At 64.0% G+C, this 22,213-nt stretch overlaps 4 protein-coding genes across 6 annotated transcripts; 2 read left to right on the top strand and 2 right to left on the bottom strand.

The window, feature by feature from the left end:
• Window positions 1-23: 23 nt before the first annotated feature.
• On the top strand, window positions 24-1,562 carry SSNA1 (SS nuclear autoantigen 1). The gene is made up of 3 exons (XM_055399268.2): window positions 24-158; window positions 516-715; window positions 1,001-1,562. Exons 1-3 carry the CDS (start codon window positions 107-109, stop codon window positions 1,106-1,108), a joined length of 360 nt encoding a protein of 119 aa, XP_055255243.1. The 5' UTR covers window positions 24-106; the 3' UTR covers window positions 1,109-1,562.
• Window positions 1,563-2,878: 1,316 nt separating this feature from the next.
• On the bottom strand, window positions 2,879-10,386 carry TPRN (taperin). Its single transcript, XM_055400526.2, has 4 exons — window positions 8,446-10,386; window positions 3,582-3,819; window positions 3,385-3,491; window positions 2,879-3,284 (listed from the first exon to the last, which is right to left on the bottom strand). The coding sequence occupies exons 1-4, from the start codon at window positions 10,369-10,371 to the stop codon at window positions 3,222-3,224; spliced, it is 2,334 nt and encodes a 777-aa protein (XP_055256501.2). The 5' UTR covers window positions 10,372-10,386; the 3' UTR covers window positions 2,879-3,221.
• A 2,130-nt stretch (window positions 10,387-12,516) lies between these two features.
• TMEM203 (transmembrane protein 203) lies at window positions 12,517-14,046 on the bottom strand. Its single transcript, XM_055399372.2, has one exon. It carries the CDS (start codon window positions 13,796-13,798, stop codon window positions 13,388-13,390), a length of 411 nt encoding a protein of 136 aa, XP_055255347.1. The 5' UTR covers window positions 13,799-14,046; the 3' UTR covers window positions 12,517-13,387.
• A 25-nt stretch (window positions 14,047-14,071) lies between these two features.
• NDOR1 (NADPH dependent diflavin oxidoreductase 1) lies at window positions 14,072-22,194 on the top strand. Of its 3 annotated transcripts, none has more exons than XM_055399362.2 (14): window positions 14,072-14,294; window positions 14,624-14,701; window positions 18,373-18,470; window positions 19,427-19,525; window positions 19,612-19,713; window positions 19,792-20,001; window positions 20,271-20,392; window positions 20,491-20,711; window positions 20,875-20,982; window positions 21,067-21,181; window positions 21,259-21,405; window positions 21,483-21,577; window positions 21,668-21,762; window positions 21,846-22,194. In XM_055399362.2, the coding sequence occupies exons 1-14, from the start codon at window positions 14,160-14,162 to the stop codon at window positions 21,988-21,990; spliced, it is 1,770 nt and encodes a 589-aa protein (XP_055255337.2). In that variant the 5' UTR covers window positions 14,072-14,159; the 3' UTR covers window positions 21,991-22,194. The 3 variants fall into 3 exon arrangements, with proteins under 3 accessions (XP_055255337.2, XP_055255336.2, XP_055255335.2); XM_055399361.2 differs by having other exon boundaries at window positions 21,483-21,601; XM_055399360.2 differs by having other exon boundaries at window positions 21,483-21,762.
• The last annotated feature ends 19 nt before the right edge of the window (window positions 22,195-22,213 follow it).

Genomic DNA, 22,213 nt, shown 5'->3' with positions numbered 1-22,213 from the left:
CGGCGTAGGCGCGGTGACGCGGACCGGGGGCGGGGCGAGCGGAGACCGTGCGCAGGCGCCGAGCGGCGCGGCCGCGGCGGTTGGGGCGGCGGGCCCGGCGGCGACCATGACCCAGCAGGGCGCGGCGCTGCAGAACTACAACAACGAGCTGGTCAAGTGTGAGTGGCCGCGCGGCGAGGCCGGCGGGCGGGCCGGGAGGGCGGCGGGGCCGCCGGCCTGCGGGCCCGGGCCGGCACTGGCCCGCCGCGCGCGGCTGTTCCGGCCGCGGCGGCCCGGACGCCGGGCGGAGCCGCGGAGTGGCCGCCCCGAGAGCCGGCGTCGGCGGCGCGCGCGGGGTGCGGGGCCTCGGCCGCTCGGACGGCGCGCGGGCTCGCGCGGGGCCTCCCGGGACGCCGGCCGCCGCTGCTCTGGGCGCCCGGGCCTCCGCCGGCCGCTCGCCTAGCGCGCTGGGGCCGGCGCTCGCGGCCCCGCCGCGGCCCCCGGCGCCCACCGCGCCCGCTCCCCGCCCGCCCCAGGCATCGAGGAGCTGTGCCAGAAGCGGGAGGAGCTGTGCCGGCAGATCCAGCAGGAGGAGGAGGAGAAGCAGAGGCTGCAGAACGAGGTGAGGCAGCTGACGGAGAAGCTGGCCCGAGTCAACGAGAACCTGGCGCGCAAGATCGCCTCTCGGAACGAGTTCGATCGGACCATCGCGGAGACAGAAGCCGCCTACCTCAAGGTGGGGCTCGGGGGCCGGGTGCTGGCCCGCGGGCGCCTAGACAGGCCGTCGGCCCCCGTCGAGTGACAGCGCGGCCTGGGTCCTACTGTTGGCGCCGTGTCGCTGGCTCCAGACTGAGCCGCAGCGGGAGCCGGAGCCGACCTGGGTCTGGCTTCCCAGGGTGTGGGCAGTGGGCTTTGGGCTAAACTCAGAGGGGAGCAGGGCCCGGCATAGGAGAGGGCGCCGGGCTGTGGCAAATTTCCTACGGGAGGAAGAGTGTTAACTGGTTGGTGTCTCTGTTCACAGATCCTGGAGAGCTCGCAGACTCTGCTTAGTGTCCTGAAGCGAGAAGCGGGGAACCTGACAAAGGCCACAGCCTCAGAGCAGAAGAGCAGTGGAGGCAGAGAGAGCTGATGAGGCCACAGGTGGGCTTCCTGCCTGTGGCTCAGTACCCCCAGCAAGTCTGTCTTCAGAGCATCTTTGTTCTTCCCCCAGCAAGTCTGTCTTCAGAGCATCTTTGTTCTTCGGGGAAGCAGCGTTCTCCATTTGTTGTCTTTGGTGCCGAGAGGCAACTGCCAAGCTCCAGTGCCTTTGGGTGACAGGATGGCCCTGGGCGTAGCCCACCCTGTGGGGGTCTTAGTCCTGCACTCACGCAGGCTCTGGGGAGGGTAGCTCTGTGCAGGGCCCCCACACCACTAGGGCTGCAGGGAAGGCCCCGCTTCTAAACTTAGCACCGAGGGAGTCCCCAGACTTCCTCTCTCAGCTAGTAGGTGCCCAGGCAAGTGGGGGAGGGGCTGGGGCCCTTCTTCACCTCAGAGCTTGCCCTGGAGGCCTGTGACTGTCAATAAAGTTTGTCTTTGTAAAGATCCATGTCAGCCTGCTACCTGTGTAGAGTGTGGGGCTGCCAGATGCAAACCGCACCCCACCCCCACCCCCTGCCCAAGTCAGAGCACAAAACCCTTGCCAAGCTGTCATATGGTTCCTTTTGAAGAAAAGGGCCTGGGGTGACTTTCTCTGCGTCCAGCCTTGTTGGCCTTAGGGACAGAGGTAAGGGTGCCCCTGAGCATTTCCTGTGACATCTGCCACACCCCCTTCCCCTGAGCCTATCATACAGTCCACACTTCAGTGAAGTTCCGCTGGTCCTGGCCTCTACCATGAGGCCAGGCCTAGGGGACCTTGTTGGCTTTAGGGCCCCCGGTAAGAGCTGCACTCCAGCCCAGTGACTCCGAACGCTGCGGGGCAGCACAGCGCCCGTGCTTCCCACTCATAACGAGCGGCCTCCGTGCAGACTGGGTCCCAGCCCTCCATTCTGAGTCCTCTGGGCCCATCTCCTTGGCCTGTCAGCCCCGCTGGGATCCCCACAACTGCTATCTCGAGCCCAGGCAGATGGGGAGGCATGTCAGTTGAAAAGGTCTACAGAAGCCTGGGCCCACCCCCCCAAGAAAACACCTTCTTCCCTCCCAAGCCTGGCCCAGTGGCATTTCTCCTGGGCCTGACATTCCAAGAGGAAAAGACATGCCTTCAATGGCTGGATTGTGAATGGCCTGGCTCCACACAGGCAGCCAGTCCAGGCGGAAGTCACTCCCATTCTTCTTGTCACCTCTTGTCAGCTTTCCCTGCTAGCGGGACCCCAAGTGAGTGGTCAGCTTGCCACAGCCTTCCTGCAGGCTCTAGTGGGTCCGGGAATCTTCCAGTCTAAACAAGCAGCAAGACTGCCTGTCCTGCCCTTCTCTGTCCACCCCCAGCCCTTGGCCCTTCAGGAAAACCTTCAGACCCAACAGCTGTTGTGCTACTGCTCTCAGGCCCATAGAGTTCCAGCCCCCAGAAAGCTTGCCTGGCGTCCTGCCTCACCACAGCTCTCGCTGAGCTGCTTCTGGGGGGCAGGGGGAGCACTAGAGACCGAGGGTACTCACAGGGCAGGAACAGGGAAGACCCTCGCCCAGCCAAAGCGTGGCTGGGAGGGGAAGCAGGGCAATGAGGACAACAGGTGGGGAGCAGCCTGGGCCACACTGTGCGGTGGAGGGCGTCAATCAGGGCCACCTCCCTGGGCACTCAAGTCCACGCTGGTCCTCCATCCGACCCCAGGTGGGTGGCCTCCCCCATGCTGCCTCGATGTAGCCTCACGGACCGCACCCCTGCACCCCCTCTCCCCAGCCCAGGACCATGCAGGAAGGTAGAGGCAGCTCATCCAGTGTTGTTTATTGAGTCCGTCATCAGAAGCGGGGAGACTTGCTGATCATCAGAAACAGTGGCTGACGTGGGGGTGTGGGCTGGGGAAATCCGAGTCCCGTCGACCTCCACCTGGACACACCTGACAGCAGGACCCACCCCTCCCCACAGGCAGTGCCCGCAAACCAGAGTCAGAAGTCCCGGGTGCCCCAGGCTCGGGCCCTGAGCACCGGCCTGCTTGTGAGGCCCCAGGCAGGGCGAGCGGGACGTGGGTGGGCAGAGCCTGGCAGGCTGGAGGGCGTGCAACACCTGGGCACTGGGGGCTCAGCCTTGGCTGTGCTGGTCGGGGGGTGGGAGGTCAGAAGTAGAGGGCTGGCTCGCTTCGGAAGTCCGAGAGGTCGTTCTGACCAGCAGGGGTGAGCTGAGAGGGGTGTGGAGGCAGTCGAGGGTGCGTCCAGGCGTTTGAGCCCCCACCTCGCCCACCCTCCCTGGGCGCCCAGCCACCACCCGGCCCTGCTCACCATGACCTCCTTGGACGGGGCCTCCTCCGTGCTTGGAGTCCGCTCCAGCACCTGCTCCGGCCACTTGCTGAAAGCCACGGAGTGCTTTGGCGTGTAGCTGGACAAGCCTGCAGGCCGAACGGGTGGACATGTAGCTGCAGTTCCATTGCCTGGGCCACCCCACTGCATCCTGCCCGCCCGCCCCGACAAGCACTCACCGGAGCTGCTGTCTGGCAGCCGCGGGCTCTCGGGACCCACGCTGCTCATGAATGTGGCCCGGGGCAGGAAGAGCACGAGGGGCTTCTCCGCTGCACCGTCGGGGCTGGAGGCCTCTGTGTCCTCCTCCGCGTCCCCCTCCTCCTCCTTCTCTGCCTCTGCCTCCTCCTCCTGCAGGGAGCTCTCGGGGGGGTACTCAAACGTGGTCTGCAGGCTCTTGTCATTGAAGGAGATCTTCATCTGGGGGCAGGCGGTGCATCAGTGAAGGCCCCGCTGCAGGCCTTGGGGGTCCTCCAGCTGGACGGAGCTGGGTGCAGGGGCCCCCCAGGGTGCCGTGGGGACGTCAGACCAGAGCAGGAGCCCAGCACTCCATTGGCCCCACGGTGGGGGCTGCCCCTCATCAGAGAAGACCCTCCACCTGAACCCTCAGGCCGAGGTGTCCGCCTGCAGCCTGGGCCCCGCCCGCCCCTTCCCAGCCCCTCCCACCCCAGGGTCCCCTCACTCCTAGTGACCACTCCCAAGGCCCAGACCCTAGCCAGCACCAGAAGCCCTAAGCCAAGGGGTCTCCAGATGCCTCCAAGGCGGTCCCCAGGGTTGCAGGTCTGCCTCCTGAGGGAGGCAGGGCACCAGCCACATCTCCCAGCCTGAGACGCGTCAGCAGGAGCAGGTCCAGCTGAGGCTGCACCTGGGAGCCCACCTCTACGCTTCCAGCAGCCCCTCCTATTGGCTGGGGCCTTCCTCCATGCCTGCATTCATGTCCCAGCTTGCCAGGCACCGGGATGATCCTGCCCACCCTGCTCAGTAGACCACCACTGCTGGGCCAGGGCCTGGCACGCCCAAAACCAGGCCCCCACGGGCCCACATGAAGCCAGGCAGCGGCCTTGTGCCAGGCCCAGGAAAGGGCGCCGAGTTGCGCCGAGTGGGGCCACTGGCAGTCTTCTCTCGCTCGGGCTGCCCGCACGGTCTGCGCTGCCCTGTCTACCCAGCGGCCCCAGGAGTCTACGCCGGGGGAAGTCCTCTGCTTTCCGCCCACAGGCCTTGGAGCCCAGACTGTGCTGCAGGTGGGGAGGGCCCGGGGCCTGGCCCCCACAGCCTGCTCACGGGGCTCGGCCGGCCAGGCGGGGTGGTAATGAATACGGGAGCCGCCTGCCCACAGCAGATGCGAGCAGCCCTACAGGAGCTCGAAATATTAAACTCCAGGGCACAGGACACCACAGCCAGCTCAAGTTCCTCCTCTTCCCCTGGAAGGAGCCAAGGAGGCAGCCAGGCCCCTGGGCGAAGAACCCTGGGCCTGGGGACAGCGGGGGGGTGGTGGTCTCAGAAGAGCTGGGCTTGTGGTCCTGGGGAGCAGAGGGCCCAGCCTTGGGGGACATGCCCAGGGCTGCCCAGGAGCGGCCGGCACTGCTCTGCTAAGCCAGGGTCTGGAAAGAAGGGCGGGGCTCCTGCCACCTCCCGCAGGCACACACAGCTGTGGACAGCCTTGCCCACCTCTGCCCGGCCCGCAGACACCAACTGGGCAGCTCCCGAGCCCAGGAGCCGCTGCCCTCGCTCCAGCCGTCCGCACAGACGAGTGGTCAGGGAGACAGGCAGACCACCACCAGGGCCGGGAAAAAGTGGGATCGAGGGTCCTGTCCTGTGGGGACGGAGTCAACAGGCCACGCCCCCACACCCCCAAACTGGCCCTGTGAGACCTGGGGCCAAAGACCCTAGGAGGAGCCCAAGGCAGGAAGGGGGCCGCCCAGCCCAGGCCCCCAGGGAGTGTGCCCCTGGATACACAGCATCGTCCCCGAGGACCCCGGGCCCTCTGCGCCCATCCCCCCACTGGGGACAGGGAAGGGCCTGTTGCCAGGGCCTGGAGGATTAGCACGCTCTCATTAGTCCACATGACCGGCCGCGAGCGGGACAACAAGGGGGCTGGGCGCAAGCAGGCCCCGAGCCTGGCACGGCCTGGCCAGGCAGTGGCCTGGCAAGTGGCCGGGTGGGAGGGGTGGGCCCACAGGCCTGCCTCAGCCAGCTGGAGCACACAGCAGGTCACGTCCCACCTCCTTTCGGTCCCCAGGCTCCGCGTGAGCTCAGGTCTGTGGGTCACAGGACAACCTGTGACTCGTGTGCTGGGGGGACCCGTCTCCACACCCCAGGCGGACAGAACGAGCAAGGGCTGCAGCCATAGGCACCTGCACAAGCCTGGCCAGCTGACCGGCGGGGACTTTGCCCCGGGTCACCAGCGGGTGGGTCCTGGCTCCGCCTACTTCACCCTCACCGCACCCCGTCCTGCAGGCCCAGCTGGTTACTGGAGGGTGTCCACCCTGCACTCTGGGCTGGCAGCTGGGCTCCTGCAGTCCCAGTCGGTGGTGAGCACCCACCCCACCCCGTACCCCTGCACCCACCATCCCCCACTCAGCCCAAGTTCCAGAGGGCCACAGGACCACCCCACACAGCCCCAGAGGAGTTCTCACGACAGCTCAGGTGGGATGCCCTGAGTTCAAGTCCGCCCCATCCCCACCCACCCGACCCCCCCCATCAGGGGGTAAGTTTGAGAGGGTCCAGGCCTGCTCCAGTGGTCCCGGGCTCTAGAAAGACCACACAGAAGAGTGGGGGTTGGGAGAGCAGGGGAGCAGTCCCCCAGGGCAGAGGCACCTGGGGCCCAAGGAACAGAGGGGTGGGTGGTTGGGGGCTTGGGTGCAAAGGCTCAAGCCCTGTAGGCATCATGCTGGGCTGGGCGGGCGATGGGCAGGTGAGGAGGGCAGAGGTGAGGGAAGGAGCCACCAGATGGGCACCTCCTGGGGGAGAGGCCTGCAGTGCCAGCCCGGAAAGCCTGGGGCTGGGGCAGGGGTGAGAGGAGCGTGGCCGGGGGGAGGTAGGGCGTCTGTGCCTCTGCCTAGAGGTAACTAACTGGGGGCCATGTGCGCACCCCTGGGCATGGCTGCGGGATGCACAGCTGGCAGGGCTGTGCCCTCCACGGACGTATCACCAGCAGCCTCCGCCCGCGTGAGGAGCTGTGCCTCCCTGTCCCCCGGAAGAGGCGGTGGTCTAGCCCCCACCCTGCACAGGAGGCCCCCGATGTCCTGCTGGGCTCCAGACCCCCACGTCCCTGGACTGCGGGGTGGGGCGGGGGCGGGAAAGCGATGAAGTCCCAGGATGGCTGGAGCGGGCGCAGGGGCAGTGGGACCACGGGGGCGGCCACGGCCGGGGTGGCCCAGGTCACTGTGAAGGGCTGGGCGACCACACGCCTCCGTCCCACCCAACGGGCGTTCTGCTCTTCCTGGAAAGGGCAGCTGGTGCTTGCCCAGGCAGAAGCCACCCCCAGCAGCTCGTGCTGCTCTGGCAGGGCCCTAGCCAGGCTGCTCGGCCATGCTAAGCACCATCCATCTGGACCCCCAAGCCCTGAGGCTGGCACCCGGACAGGGACCAGGCTGGTCCGAGGGCCAGGCCAGACCGGGGCCGGCTTTCTCTGGTAACTTCCTCCCGCCCTTCTCACCCCTACTTGACCACCGGTGACCCCCACGGCCCTGCCCCCAGGCTCTGGGCTGCAGCCCTCCAGACCCAGGAACCAGCAGCAGACTCCTGGTGTGGGGGCTGTGACGGGGGCTCAACAGAGAGCTCCACGACCTCCAGTGCCCTCAGGCCCACCCTCCGCAGGGCAGGGCGGGAGCTCCCGCCTCCACCGCCCGAGGCCAGCAGGGGAAAGGAGCCTCCAGCAGCAGTTGGGGCCAAGGGTCAGGACGCAGGAGCGGACGGGGGAGAGAAGAGGTATGGGGGTGGGGCTGTGACCGTGGCTGCCTGACGGCCCAGACAGAGGGTGAGGCGAGGTCAGGCGGGCAGGACGGGCAGCGGTGGGGGGAGCCGGAAGCGTGGCGGGGGACGGGCGTAGATGCCTGACCTCGCAGATGGAGCGGCATGAGAGGGTGATGCTCGGAGCGAGGGCAGTGCCAAGGCCGACCCTGAGGCAGGAAGCAGAAAGGAAGCAGACAGGCGAGGTGCCACGTCTAATTAGACAGCGCCAGCAGGACGGTGGGCAAGGGGGCTCCAGTGACAACAGCATGTCACCGCCCCCCACGGTCCCCAAGACACTGAGGCGAGGACAGAGGCGGCCTCAGGACGAGCAAAGAAGGAGACGCCGACCCGGGGAGAGTGCATCTGCCCGCAGCACCTGCTGATTACAGTCATGCGGAGCTGGCCTTGGAATCTGCCCCGGGGTAACACATTGCTGCCGGAATGACCAGGAAGAATCTGAGGAACGTCTCCATGTGCCCAGAGGGTGCCAGGCCTCCCCAGTGAGGGCAGCCTTTTCATCACTCCCCAACAGCTCAGCCCAGTCTCAGACCAGCCTGCCACACACCAAGGGCTCGGTCAACCCTCGCTCAAAGCCAAGTCCTGCTAAATGCGAAGCCAGTATGCTCTCTGGGGAGCTGAGTAGGCGTCCCAACCCATCCAAATCAAAGGGTTTCCTGCCCCTTCCCAATTCCACCCTGGCCCCCTGCTACCTGCACAGGCCAGGACCCGAAGAACATGCCAGGCCATTCCTCGAAGCCAGGGCCCACCTGGGACAGGACTGCCCAGCCACTTCCAGAGAGAGCCACAAGAGTCAACAGGAAGGCACGGCCCTGGCTAGACCCACCGTCCCCACCAGCCTCTCAATGTACAGAGCCCCTGGGTCCCTAGGATCCCACTGGAACCCGTGCCACGGGCTCCCCCAGCCCAGACTCTCCTGGAGTGTGCACGGCCACCAGCCCCCTCTGGTCCACATAGACGCCAGCCCATGCCCAGCCCAGGCGTCCTGGGAGCAGGCCTCGTGCTATACCCACAGATCTGTGACCTGCCACCTCCCCCTCTCCCTGTTGGGGACTCGGCCCCCCCGCCACTCACCTTCTTTCTTGAGGAGCCGGCCTTGGTGAGACAGGACTTCTGCAGGGCCAGGTAGCCGCCAATCACCTCGATCTCGTGCACAGTGGGGTAGCGCTTCTTCAGCGAGGTCCCCGCGGCAGCAGGGGGCTCCGAAACTCTGCCTGGCTCCTCTTCCTCAGCCTCCCTTGGCCTGGCCTCGCCATTAGCCTGCACGGCCCCAGGCTTCCTCTTAGGCACCACTGTGAAGCTGTTACCACCCCGATGCTGGAGCTCTGACAAGTGCCCAGGTCTGGTCGGATGCGGGTGGTACTGGGCAGGCGCACCAGCCCCGGAGCAGGGCAGTTTGGCTTCTTGGGCGACCTCGTCCTCCGAGTCCACCTCATCAATGAAAGTGATGGGCAGCCCTGGCTGCCCAGGCTCCCTGCCATTCTCGGCCAAGCCAAGAGTCTGGAAGCCCTGGGCAGGCTCAGCTTCAGCAGCGGCCCGTGGAGACGGGGGTGGTGAGGGCGGCCTCTGCCACCTGACCGCAGGGTCCACAAGGGCAGTGGCGGGTGCGGGGCTGCCTCCCTCCTCCATCCTGGAGGGGATCCTCCCCCCTGCAAACACACCATCCACTCCAGGCATCCGACGGGCTTCAGGCTCCGGGTGCTGGGAGGACCAGACAACTTCTTCCTCTGGAGGCGCCACGTACTGCCTCCCTTCCCCAGGAGGAACCCCAGAGGTCTTGCGCTTGGGGATGACTAGGAAAGAGTTTCGAGAGTTCACTCGAAGGCTGGCCAGAGCCCGGGCCTGGATATCCCCTGCAGGGATCCTGCCCATGTCTGGCTTGGAGGCCGGCCGTATCTCGAAGGAGTCATTGGCGCTGGTGGCCGCGGAGACCCACTGGCGCTGGCTGGGAGTGGCACTGGAAGAGCTGAGCGTGGGCAAGGCCGGAGCCGCGGCTGGAGTGGCACTGGGGGTCCCCGGGCTGGGGGACTGGTGGGAGGGGTCCTCCCCCGACTCCACCTTTGGCTTCCACTCGCCTGGCCCAGGCGCGGAGCCCTCAAAATCCTTGGCAGCGCCTGCCCGGGACTCCGGGGTCGCGGGCCCGCTGGGGAGTGGGCGAGTGCCCGCACTATGGCGCAGGCCCCGCGGGTTGACAGTAAAGGAGTTGCTGCTGGTCTTGTGCAAGAAGTCGCTGCGCCGGGGCCTGGGGCCAAGGCCTGAGCAGCAGCGCTCCGGATCGGACTGGAAGCAAGAGGCGCGCTCGCCCACGCGCAGAACGGCCGGGCCCGGAGAGGGCGGCGGCGTGGGGCGGACGCGCTCCGGGCTCCCGCGGCGGCGCGGCACGGCCGGCGGGTCGAACTTCTGAAGCAGGCGGCTGACGCGGCCGGACGGCGGCGGTGCCTCGTACACAAGCACCTCCGCGGCGCGGATGCGGGCGGTCCCGCCAGGACCGAGGCCCGGGCTGGGCGGGGGCGCGGGCGGAAAGCCGGGCGCTGACTCGATGATGAGGATGTTGTCGGCTCGGATGGTGCGCACGCCGGGCACGCAGCAGTACAGCTCCAGCAGCTGCTCCGCGGGCCGCGCTCCGGGCCCCGCCGCGCCCGCGCCCCCGCCGCGCCGCGCCCCGTGCCGCCGCTCCGACTCGAGCCGCATGAACGGGTTTTCGCGCAGCGGGCCCAGGCTCTCGGCCAGCACCAGCGGCTCGGCCGCCGGCCCCGCGGTCTCCGTCGCGCCCGCCCCAGCGACCGGCGCCGGGCCCCCGCCCAAGGCCGCCAGCTTAGCCCGCTTTCGCTCGAGGATCTCTCGCTTCCAGGCAGGCATCGCGGCGCGGGGCGCTGGGCCCGGCCGCCCCAAGCCGGCCATGCTGCGGAGTGGCCGCCGGAGCCAGCGCGCGCCGGGGACTGGGGCCGCCGCCCGCCGCTGGCCTTCGCGCAGCGGCCACACCCCCGGGCCGCCGCCCATTGGGGGAGAGGCCCGTTCAGGCCCGCCCCAGGCCCGCCCCAGGCCCGCGGCCCCACCTATGGCAGGGAGGGTAACCGACCACGCTGATTGGAGACCGTTCTCCCCGACCCCGCCCTCCCGCCGACCTCAGTGGACAGCGCCCAGCACGGAGGTCTTTATTGGGGAGGCTCCCTGGGGCACGCCCGTGACGCCTCACGCCCCTCCAGGGAGGCCCACACTTCCGCCTCTGCGCTCTAGGCCCGCCGCGCCCAGAAGGCGGAGCCGGGAGGGGATGGGTTCTGTCCCGCAGGCAGCCGGGACCCCGGGGTCCCGCGTCGCGGTTGACCTTGGCTGCGCTTGGTCTGTCCGCCTGTTATCCCGCGGAAAGCGCGGTGGAAGAAGAGCCAACCCAGGACTGGAAGGCTGTCTCGCTCCCGTGAGCGGTGCACCGGTTCTACGCCAGCCTCCCTCTTCCTGGCCCAGGTGCCTATGGGCCCAAGGACTGCCCACCTGCGGTCCTGGGTCTCCTGCGGGACTTAGCGGAGATACCAACGGCTGGAGCCCCACCCAGTGCTGAGTAATCGGTCTCTCAGGAATCTCTGGGCTTTGCTGGCCCCTAGAATCCACTCTTGTTGCGCAGACAAGTAGTGGGACTATCCACCCTTGGTCACCCAGGGCCCACCAAACACGGACGGGAGTGTGGAAGCCCGTAGCGCACACAAGCCCACAGCGCTCCAAGGCAGACAGGGCAATAATAGACGGGGCACATTCCATTCAGCTGGTGAACCGCCCCCACCCCAACACTGACCTTGAGGGCACACCTTCTCTGTGTACTTTCCATGAGGAAGTTCACTGCCCCTGGAGGGCTGCAGAGTTCACTACATTCTTTCAGGCCTGCTGGAGCCAAGGAGAAAAGGACAAATTGGGGGCGTGGGCAAGGACAACTGTCACCTGCCTTTCCATCACCTGCCTACAGTCAGCAGATGTTTACAAATGACACTACTGCCTCCCACCACACTCACTTTTCAGAGACAAGGCTCCAAGAGCAGCTGGACCTCTGCAAAGACCCAGGGCAGGTGTCAGCCCCAGGGCCCTTCTCCATCTGTGTCCCGTGGCAGTCTGCAGCTATCACTACAATAACAGTACTTATAACAGCCCAGTCTATCTGGAGAAAAGAAACTGGATTTCAGCCTTCCAGAGCTCAAGTGTTCCTTCAAATCACCTTCCCAGAAAGGAAGCTGAACATTCTTGCGCTCATCCCTTGTATGCCAACAGGATTTCCTAATCCTGAACTACCAGAATTCAACAGGGCAGTGACAAAACACACAAACTAAAAATAACATTAAAAGGATACCCAACCCCAAGGGTCAGTTTGTAGCTGGTTTTGACATGCTGGGTGGGAGACGCTTCTGTAGCTGTGGCACAAACTAGACGAGCCTCCAACTCAAGCATCTCAGTGGCTCAGGCCCTGTGGCACCCACCCTAGGACAAGGGTCCTGAAGCTGTTTCAGTAGAACAAGAGTCCAGAAAATATGTTCTGCAAAGGGCGAGACAGGGAATAATTCAGTCCAGTGGTTCTTACCAGGAACAGCTTTGTCCCCCAGGAGATTTGGCAATGTCTGGAGACACTGGGCTGTCACAAGTGAGGGGTGCTCCTGGCATCTGGTTAAATGGGGGTCAGGGGTGCTACTGAACACTCTATGATGCCCAGGAGAGCCTCTCCCTGCACACACACAACCAAGAGTGATCTGACCCAAAGGCCAACCGCGCCAAGATCGAAAGACCCTGTACACTGCAGGCCACATTCACTTTCTATCATGTTGTTTTCACAACCCTTTGAAAATATAAGTTATTTTTAGCTGAAGGGCAGTACAAAAACAGGCCCCGGGTCCCTGCCTGCTCTGCAGATCAGCAAGGCCTACAAAGACTCTGATGTCACACAAGCTGCCTGTTAGGTCCTCACCAGGGGCCCACCCCCGGGTTGTCTTCACTCCAGCTCCCCAGGCAGGAAGCAGGGATTCTGCGAGAGAACTACCCTGCCATCCACCCAGAAGGCTTGAGCCAATTTCCAGCCCTCTCTTACAACCTCAGCTCTGTAACCTTGTACACCACACAGCAGGGAGCATCTCAGCATTAACTCTCAAAAGGTCAGGCAACCACTGTGTGTTTCAGCAAAACATTCTCATTTTATTTTCATCTCAGCAAATGTGCTCATTTGGCACCTAACTGGCATCAAACCAAAGCCCTCAGAGTGACAAGTGTGGGCTGAGACCAACTGCAAACCTCCCATGCGTAGGTCTCAATGCCTATTCGCATCAGAGCACCTGATCCTCTCTGTGGTCCCTTAGAGGGGCCTAAATGTCTCAGGTGCGCTAACACTGCCGGCCACAAGGTGGTGGAAAAGCTGGGATAGGAAGCCACGCAGTGCCTTGAAAGCAAGTTCTTTTCTCAGGTGACAGATCTCCGGATAGGGTCCGGGTCACGCTTATTCAACATCCTCCTGTCTGCCTGGGCTGGAATGAAGAAAAAGCCATCCTCCGCAGTGCCACTGGGGAGAAGACACAAGCTGGTTTACGCTTTTTAGAGCTCAAGCATCTAAGAAAGTCTTGTCTGGGGAGATGGGGACAGCAAGCGCTCAGGTCAGCACTGCTGGCCAGGGCAAATCCCGAGTCCAGCTTTGCAGCCTTTGCACACGGCATACTTTGCTAGGATCCATGAAAATACTCAAGAGCCCATGAGGACATTTTACTTATATGCAGTTTCTGTCAGGAGTTCAGGATTGTCTGGCCTTCTCAGGATCCTTCTTGGGATCTCAGTTCAAGATTAGCTATTCAAAGCATTAAATAAGAGAAACTACACTTTAAGAACCAAGGCTGCTCTTTTTATCCCAGCTGAGGGAACAATTTCAGACATGACTGATCGAAAACCAGGCACGCAGCAGGGCACAAGCTGGCTTTCAGACTCAGATTTCTCCTCTGATGCGGCAGACATGGGGACTCGGCGTGGGTCCCAGGATTCCAGCCCATCTTCTGCGAGGCTAGTTGACCCGGCAGGCACGGATCATGAGCAGCTGCAGGAGAATGAAGACCGGAGACGTGATCAGGCCGAACCAGAGCTCTCGCGTTTGCTCCACCAGCTTCTGGCACAACAACATCTCGAAGACGAACTTGAGGCTGAGAACTGTGAGGACCCAGAAAAGGCGGAGCACGGCCAGCCGCTTCTCTCCATCCTGGAAAAGTCGTACAGAGACGATGGTGGTGAAGTAGGTGCTGAGCCCGTCAGCAGCGAAGAAGGGCACGAAGACGGTCCACCAGGACAGGCCAGGAGCCAGGCCGTCCACACGCAGGGCCAGCAGCACGGAGAACACCAACAGGGCCAGCAGGTGCACGAAGATCTCGAAGGTGGCAAAGCCCAGCCACTGCACCAGCTCCCGGAGCGAGAAGAGCATCGCGCCGGTTGGGCGCGGGCCGGGGCCCGGCCGAGCGTCCCGGCTGCCGAGCGACGCGGCCGCGCCCTCCTAGCCTCGCTGGCGCCGGCCGCCGCCGCGGCCAACGAGAGGCAGCGAGCGGCCCCGCCTGCCCCGGCCCTCGACCCCGTCGCGCGGCCGACCCCCCGGCCCCGACTCGGGACCCCTCACAGGCCACCCGCCGACGCCCGCCACGCTCGGACGCCATGCCCCGCCGGGCGCGGCCCTAGGGCGTCACTTCCGGCCGACGCCGGAACCCGGAAGTCGGGCCTGTCGCGGGCCCCGGGCTGGTGGCGAGGGCCGCGGGCCGCGTCGAGAGTGCGGGCTTCCCCGGCGTCAGCCCATGCCGAGCGCACGGCTCCTGGTGCTCTTCGGCAGCCAGACGGGCACAGCCCAGGATGTGTCGGAGAGGCTGGGCCGCGAGGCCCGGCGCCGGCAGCTCAGCTGCCGGGTGCAAGCCCTGGACTCCTACCCGGTGGTGAGGGCTCCTCGGACCTCGGCGGGAGGACCCGGCGGGCTTGGGGCACCGGCCCCCAAAGCGCTCGACCCCAGGGGGCTGCGTTTCGTCTGAGAACGGGCCCTTCCATTACGACAGATTCAGGGCCCGGGAACGCTTGGGAGCAGCGGCCAGTTTAGCGCATGGAGACGGGGGAGCGGTAGCCGGGGAGCCTGGAAGAGAAGGCAGGCCGGCCGCTCGCGAGCGCTGAGTCCCTTTAACCCATTCCTCTGAGAGGAGGGGAGCCAGGCTGCTGGGAGGATGCGTGGCCCTTACAGCCCGAGGCCTGACATGTGTGTCTTTTTGTTGAGGTGAATCTGATTAATGAGCCGCTGGTGATATTTATTTGTGCAACTACAGGCCAAGGAGACCCTCCGGACAACATGAAGGTAAAGCTGACCTGGAGTGTGCTCAGGAGCTCAGATCCCTGCCCTTGGCCCTCACCCTGTTTTCATTGCCTGGAAAGACTTGAGAAGCACAGTGAATAATTGTTCTGTGGATTTGGGAGGAGATCTTTGGGTGGAGCGGGGGCCTCTGGGTCTCATTCCTAACAAACTCTGCACCACTTTAACTTTTCATGTTTTTCCCTGGGCTGAATATAAATCTGGTATGGGTCTTATGTGTATTTCAAAGCTCACCTTCAGGGAACATTCTTCCATTCTTTGACCATCTTTTGAGCACGCATTGTATTCCAAGCTTAATCTAGTGCTGTGAATCCAGCTATGAACCCAGTAGTCACATTTCTATCCTCGTGAAACTCAAAACATAGCAAAAGTAAAAGTTTAATGGGCAATTACAATGCCAGAAAAATGCATGCTGCAAGAGAAAGTGCTGGATGTTACTGGGAGCATTAATACGGGCTGCCTCCCTCAATCTGGAGGTTCGGAGAGAGCTTTCTGGAAGAAAAGAGGCTAGGCTAAGTCTTGAAGGATAAGTGGGGGCTAGCCAGGCACCAGGCAAGAGGGAGCAGCCTCTGCAGAGGAGAAAAAGAGCCTAGCTGTGGAAGACTGGAAAGTGGTTCAGGATGGTCGAACCAAGGAATGAATCAGGCTTGCAGGGAAAAAGGAGTGGGCAGCCAGGTTGGATCCCAAAGAGGTCAGCAGCCGCGGGGAGGCAGAAGGGTTTGAAACGAAGGGCCATGGAACCCATGGGGGGGATGCAGTCACGTGTGTATTCTAGCAAGACCAGCCCTTGTCTGCATGGGGAGCAGGCTGCAGGAGAGCAGGAACGGGGGTGGTGGTGGTGGTGGGAGGTGGACACCATGCAGCCAAGAGCCTGAGGCTTGAGGCAGGATGGTGGCAGAGCAGAGGGGAGCAGACGCACTCCAGAGATGTTAAGAAGGTAGAGTTGATTGAACGTGGAATGGAATCTCAAAGATGAGAAAGAAGGTAGAATTAGGACAGGGATTTGGGCTTAGCTACTAGGATGGATGGTGGTTCCATGCACAGAAGCAAGAACATCGGGCGGGTGAGGTGCCCAGATGTTGTCCAGGTGGAGACACGCAGTCGACCTGGGGCTCCAGTGAGGATCCTTAGTGGAGGCACACGTCACAGTGGCCAAAATATGGGGGCGAGAGAAAGGAAGTGCCTCCCTCCCCCAGGACAGGCTGCCCTTAAACACAAAGGCCGGAAGGTGGAGAAAAACCAGGGAGGGGCAGGAAAGTGGCCCCAGCAGCGAGAAGAGGGAGTGGACCATCTCCAAGGTCGAGAGCAGAGGGGTGACTGTTTGCAGAGGATAGTCTCTAGTGCTCAAAGCTGCAAGGAAATGAAGTAAGGTCAGCAAAGGGACGGCTGGCAACCTCGGGCACAGAAGCGTTTAAGGACGTCTGCACGTGAAACAACTCAAAAATGCTTATGCTGTGAGAGGTTAAGGGATTAAACAGAAAATAGTTATGAGATAGAGAAACCCAGGCCTGTTTAAATGCTGGTAGGTGCAAAAGGTGGAGAAGGCAGTGGCAACCCACTCCAATACTCTTGCCTGGAGAATCCCATGGATGGAGAAGCCTGGTGGGCTACAGTCCATGGGGTCACTAAGAGTCGGACACGACTGAGCAACTTCACTTTCACTTTTCACTTTCACGCATTGGAGAAGGACATGGCAACCCACTCTAGTGTTCTTGCCTGGAGAATCCCAGGGACGGGGGAGCCTGGTGTGCTGCCGTCTATGTGGTCGCACAGAGTCGGACACGACTGATGCGACTTGGCAGCAGCAGCAGCGGCAGCGGGTGTGAAAGGCAGAAGATTGAAGACGAGGCTTGGAGCAGGCACAGCAGTACAGGAGGAGGCGCGGGAGAGGAGGCAGGTCGGGAGATCAAGGCAGGAGGCATGTGGTGGATGCCAGAGGCCAGGGTGTGGAAGGGGCGGGGGGTACAGACCTCCGTTGGGTCAGTTGGGCAGAGGTCCTGACTTGGCAGCAGAAACTCATGAGCGTGGTGACAGTCACACCGGGAGGAGGGTGGTTATCGGAGGGCCGGATGCCAGGATGGACGCCACGGAGGCAGTCAGGATGGGGCCCTCCCAGCCCAGCACTGAACAGGAGCGGGAGACCCCAGCCCCCTTGTCACCGTCCTGGAGGACACTGGCCAGGCAGGCCCCTCCAGGCAGTCAGGGCCTCGCCCCCTCTCTTGGCCAAGAAACCCGCTGGTGACAGGCCTGAACTTGAGGTTTTCTGTCATCTTCTGAAGCACAGATAGACCACAAAAAACAACCACATGCTCGAGGAAAGACCCCTGTGAAGGACAGGGACCAAGAGAAGCACACGCAGAACCAGAGGAACAGGCAGAGCAGAGCTCCATCTGCGAGGGGTGGGTGAGCCTGGTGCCCTGGGGCCAGAAACGCAAAGCCTGGGCAGAGCAGGAGCTGAGGAGACCACCTTAAAATGATCTCAGGTCAGAAGATAACGTTGAGAAATTCTCACAGAAGCCATAACAAAGTTAGGGAACAAGAAAGATGACATCAGGAACCCGAGATTTTCCCAGCAGCCCTGCAACAGGAAGGAGAGCTGTGAGGGAATCACCACGGAAAGTTTCAACAGGACCGAAGGCTGGGTCTCCAACCCACAAGCCCGCCATGTGTCCAGGAAGGGCCAGCGGGGTGTGAACCAGGCTCCCACTGACACCTGACTCATGTGGGTTTTAACTGTTGGACGTGCAGAGTGCCCAGGTGTCTGGGGACAGAGCAGGGTACAGAGGGACACTGGCTTCCCAGCAGCGACCACCCAGCTGGACCAGCTCAGAGCAGACTTTCAGGGGCCTGGAGAAGACAGTTTCACCCTGAAGTGTGCCCCACTGTCTGCCAGCAATGCAAGGGGAAGCCCAGCATTTTCACACCTAAGCCGTGAGAATTGCATCTTCCCTGGACCCTTTCTCAGGAAGAACCGTGAGACTTTCCACAGCCTTCAGGAGACAAGGTCGAAGCAGGAGATCTCAGAAACGCCTCTGGGCAGGAAGGCCAGGCCAGGGCCTGGAATGGGAGGTGCTCCCGCACAGGCTGCCCAGTGATGACCCTATGGTCAGGGAAGGAGAGGGACTTGGGCTCCGGCCTGGGGGCCACATGGAGGTGAGGGTGCCCTGGGGGTGGGGGACGGTGTGGGACCTGGGCTGGCTCTGCAGGGGCGGGGAGTGGGCACGGAGCAGCCTGATGGCCGGGAGCTCTGGGCCCAGGAGGGACGATCCCACCGAGTGGGGAAACCAGACCGGAGGGGGCCCTCGGGGTCTGCAGTGCTGGCCCAGAGCCTCTTGGCCGTGAGGCCCGAGATGGGGCTGAGAGCTGCCGGGGCCGCGCTGCCTGCACGTGGGGGGTGGGGGCCGGGCCAGCAGCTGCCCCGCTGGTGACAGCCGCGCCAGGCCCCCCAGCCTTCTGCAGGGAGCTCTGGAGCCCAGCTCTGGCACTGGTGCCAGGGCAGCTTTCTTCCGCTTCCCCATCGTCTGCCTTTTGCCAGTCTTCCTACTACAGTGGAATGAGAGGTAGTCTTGTCGTAATAACAAAACTGTTAGTTAGGAGAGCAGAGGCCTGGGCCCCGGTGGCCGGGAGAGGCCTTGAACTCCCCTCTCCCGCTGCAGAGTTTCTGGAGGTTCATCTTCCGGAGGAGCCTGCCGTCCACCGCCCTCTGTCAGATGGACTTTGCTGTGCTGGGTCTTGGGGACTCGTCTTACACCAAGTGAGTAAGGGAGGGTGGGCCTGTCCCCCATGTCCATACAGTGTCCTGGTGGAGGGATGCACGACCCAGCCCCCAGGGTGTCCCCTCAAGGCCGTGGCCCTGGCCACACGTCCTGGCCCCAGAAGCTCCTTGGTGGCACCTTCTCCATGGCCAGAAGCCCTGGGCTTGAAAGACAGGCTGGTTCATGCAGGAATGGGCAGGGCAGCTGGGGTTGGGGGGGCCCTGGCTGGGACTATGCCCAAGACACAATCCAGGCAGGAACTGGTGTCCAGAGCCAGACCCCAGGACCTGAGCCAGTGTCCTCTGTCAACACGTGATGTAGGGCAGCAAGGGACCCCGACTCACCCCGCCTTCATAAGCAGCCTTCGGGGAGGGATTCGAGCCTACGATGAGCACAGAGAACAGGGAGGTGTGAGCAGTCAGGGTGCACAGAGCCTGGCCCCCGGGAGCCATTCCATGGCCACCGCTTCCCACCTCTGGTTTGCGTTCTTTGACCGTTTTCATGGCACGTCTGCATCCTGAGCAGAGTGTTGTCGCTCTGCACTATTTCCCAGGGATGTACTGAGGGCTTTGTGTTCAGAGGTACACATGGCATGGGGCTCCTGCAACATTAAAACCCCTAACTCTGCAGCTTGGAGCCGAGGGAGGGGTCACTGGGTACAGATGCCTCCAGAGCCAGACGCAGCCTGGAGTTGTCCGGGTGAAAAGGACAGAAAGTGGGTGGCCTTGTGGCCCTCATCTGGGAAGGGTCTGGGGGTTTTGTTTAGTGCATAACGTAGATGTCTGTTCCCACTGCCGGGCACACCCACGGATCAGGTGAGAGACCCTTCTGCCCTTCAGGGAACCAGCGAAGAAATCTGTGGAGGCTTGAGAGCCTCCACCCTGTGCAGCCTGCTGGGCGTGTGCCTCCCGCCTGAGCGGGGCCGGGGCCAGCACCAGCTCTGTCTTCTCTGTAGGTTCAACTTCATAGCCAAGAAGCTGCACCGCCGGCTGCTGCAGCTCGGGGGCAGTGCCCTCTTGCCCGTGTGCCTGGGCGATGACCAGCATGAGCTGGGGTGAGTGGGTTGTGGGGTGGGGGTGCCCTCCTGCGGGCCCAGCCAGGAGTAGGGTCCCCAAAGGGGTGTGTACCTGCTCTCTGCAGGCCCGACGCTGCCATTGACCCCTGGCTGCAGGATCTGTGGGAGAAGGTGCTGGGGCCACACCCTGTGCCTCTGAACCTCGACCTGGGCCCTCCTGGAGTCCCGTAAGTATGGACTTGGGGTGGCACCCACCCACACAGCAGACCTGGCCAGCGGTCTGACAAGTGTCCGCCCCTTCACAGTTGGCCCTCCAAGTTCACCCTGCAGTTCCTCAAGGACACCCCCAGCTTGGACCCTGAGGAGCTGTGTGTGGCCAGAACAGACCCTCAGGGACCCCCTTCAGAGCTACAGCCGTTCCTGGCACCCATGGTCAGCAATCAGAGGGTCACGGGGCCCTCGCACTTCCAGGATGTGCGGCTGATTGAGTTCGATGTCTCAGACTCTGGGATCAGGTGCGGGTTGGCCCCGGGGGCCCGTGGAGGCAGGGCTGTGCGAGGGAGCCCCAGTCCAGGGTTGAGCCGCTCTTCTCCCGAAGCGGGTGCGTGTCGGGGTGAGAGCAGAGAGAGCAGCTGGGGAGGAGGGACCACCACCACCCCCCGGTCCAGGGGTCCCCTAGCCGCCCTGGCCGCTCACCTCCTTCCTCTGCAGCTTCCCGGAGCCCCCAGCGTCCTCCCCCCACAGGTGGGCCCCTCCCCAGGCCCTGGCTGTCCCTCCCCCACAGCTTTGCAGCCGGTGACGTGGTGCTGATCCAGCCCGAGAACATGGCCAGCCACGTCCAACAGTTCTGCCAGGCGCTGGGCCTGGACCCCGAGCAGCACTTCACGCTGCAGCCCCGGGAGCCAGGTGAGCCTCCGAGGCTGCGGCGCTCACACTGTGCGCTCCCCCTTGCCCCCCGCGCCCTGTCCCCACGTCACCACCCCACAGCGTCCCATTCCCTGCAGGTGTTGCCTGCCCCGCACGGCTGCCCCAGCCCTGCTCCATGCGGCGCCTTGTGTCCCAGTACCTGGACATTGCCAGTGTCCCCCGCCGCTCCTTCTTTGAACTCTTGGCCTGTCTCTCCCCCCATGAACTGGAGCGGGAGAAGCTGCGGGAGTTCAGCTCTGCACGGGGCCAGGAGGAGCTGTGCGAGTACTGCACCCGGCCCCGCAGGACAGTCCTGGAGGTGAGCAGGGGCCGGGGGCCGGGGGAGGGCAGGGGCCGGAGGAGGGCCTGGGCCCCGTGGGATGGCCCTGGAGGTGGGCACTGGCTGGTGAGCGGGCCTGGGCCCTTTGCTGCAGCCACGCATGCCCCCGTCAGCCACGGCTCCCCTGCCACTGTCCCCCCAGGTGCTGTGTGACTTCCCCCACACGGCTGCTGCTGTCCCCCCAGACTACCTGCTGGACCTGGTGCCCCTGATCCGGCCCCGGGCCTTCTCCATCGCCTCCTCTCTGCGGGTGAGAGAGGAGGGCCAGCCTCGGGGGGCGGGGGGCCAGGCTGGGGGGCCCGCGGGGCAGGGCGCCCACTGTCCCCTCCCCCAGGCCCACCCCTCGCGGCTGCAGATCCTGGTGGCCGTGGTGCAGTACCGGACCCGCCTCCGGGAGCCCCGCCGCGGCCTCTGCTCCAGCTGGCTGGCGTCCCTGGACCCTGCGCAAGGTGACCCTGGCTCTTTGGGGTGGGGGGTTGGGCCCTGGGCCTGCGAGCCTCTTCAAGCCGCCTCCCTCATGCCATAGGACCTGTCCGGGTACCCCTGTGGGTGCGGTCTGGGGGCCTGACGTTCCCAAAGATGCCAGACGTACCTGTGATCATGGTGGGGCCCGGCACCGGCGTAGCCCCCTTCCGAGCAGCCATCCAGGAGCGAGTGGCCCAGGGCGAGACTGGTGAGCAGAGTCTGGGGCAGGGAGGCAGCCGGTGCAGGCCCAGGCTCAGGCCCCTGCTCCCCGCCCCCCTCCCGCAGGAAACGTGCTGTTCTTTGGCTGCCGCCGGCGGGACCAGGACTTCTACTGGGAGGCCGAGTGGAAGCAGCTGCAGGCGAGGGGCTGCCTGACTCTGGTCACTGCCTTCTCCCGGGAGCAGGTGTGTGTGTGGGGGGGGTGGGCCGGGACACACAGGGCGCAGAGTCAGACCACCCCCGCCCCGCAGGAGCAGAAAATGTACGTGCAGCACCGGCTCCGGGCGCTCGGGCCGCTGGTGTGGGAGCTGCTGGACGGCCGGGGCGCCCACTTCTACCTGGCAGGGTGAGCCCGGGCTACGGGTGGTTGGCAGGATGGGCCTCTGGGGACGCCGGCTGTGCTGAGCGCTGTCCCGCCTGCCCTTCCAGCAACGCCAAGTACATGCCAGCCGATGTGTGTGACACTCTGCTGTCCATCTTCCGGGAGGAGGGCGGGCTCTCTGGCCCCGATGCGGCCGCCTACCTCGCCCAGCTGCAGCGGACACTGCGTTTCCAGACTGAGACGTGGGCCTGAAGGGCCATCCTGCCGTTGGCAGCAGCCACCCTGCCCGACGCTCTCTGGGGGCCGTTGTCAGCTCTCGCCCTGTCTGCCAGCTGGGAGGGTGGTCAGCTCGCCTGCACAGACCCCAGCAGAGGAAGGAGACCCTGGGCAGCACACACCTGCCCGCCCAGTTCCAGGAAAGCCTCAGCAATAAACGCCAGGATCTTGGTGGCCACTTCCTACCTGCTCTTCCTTG

The sequence above is a fragment of the Moschus berezovskii genome, chromosome 11, assembly GCF_049115385.1.
Source record: "Moschus berezovskii isolate FMDL1 chromosome 11, NW_MosBer_1.0, whole genome shotgun sequence".
In the NCBI taxonomy this organism is placed as follows: Eukaryota; Metazoa; Chordata; class Mammalia; order Artiodactyla; family Moschidae; genus Moschus; species Moschus berezovskii.
The sequence above is the reverse complement of the archived record's forward strand: the minus strand, read 5'-3'. Positions and strand labels throughout refer to the sequence as shown.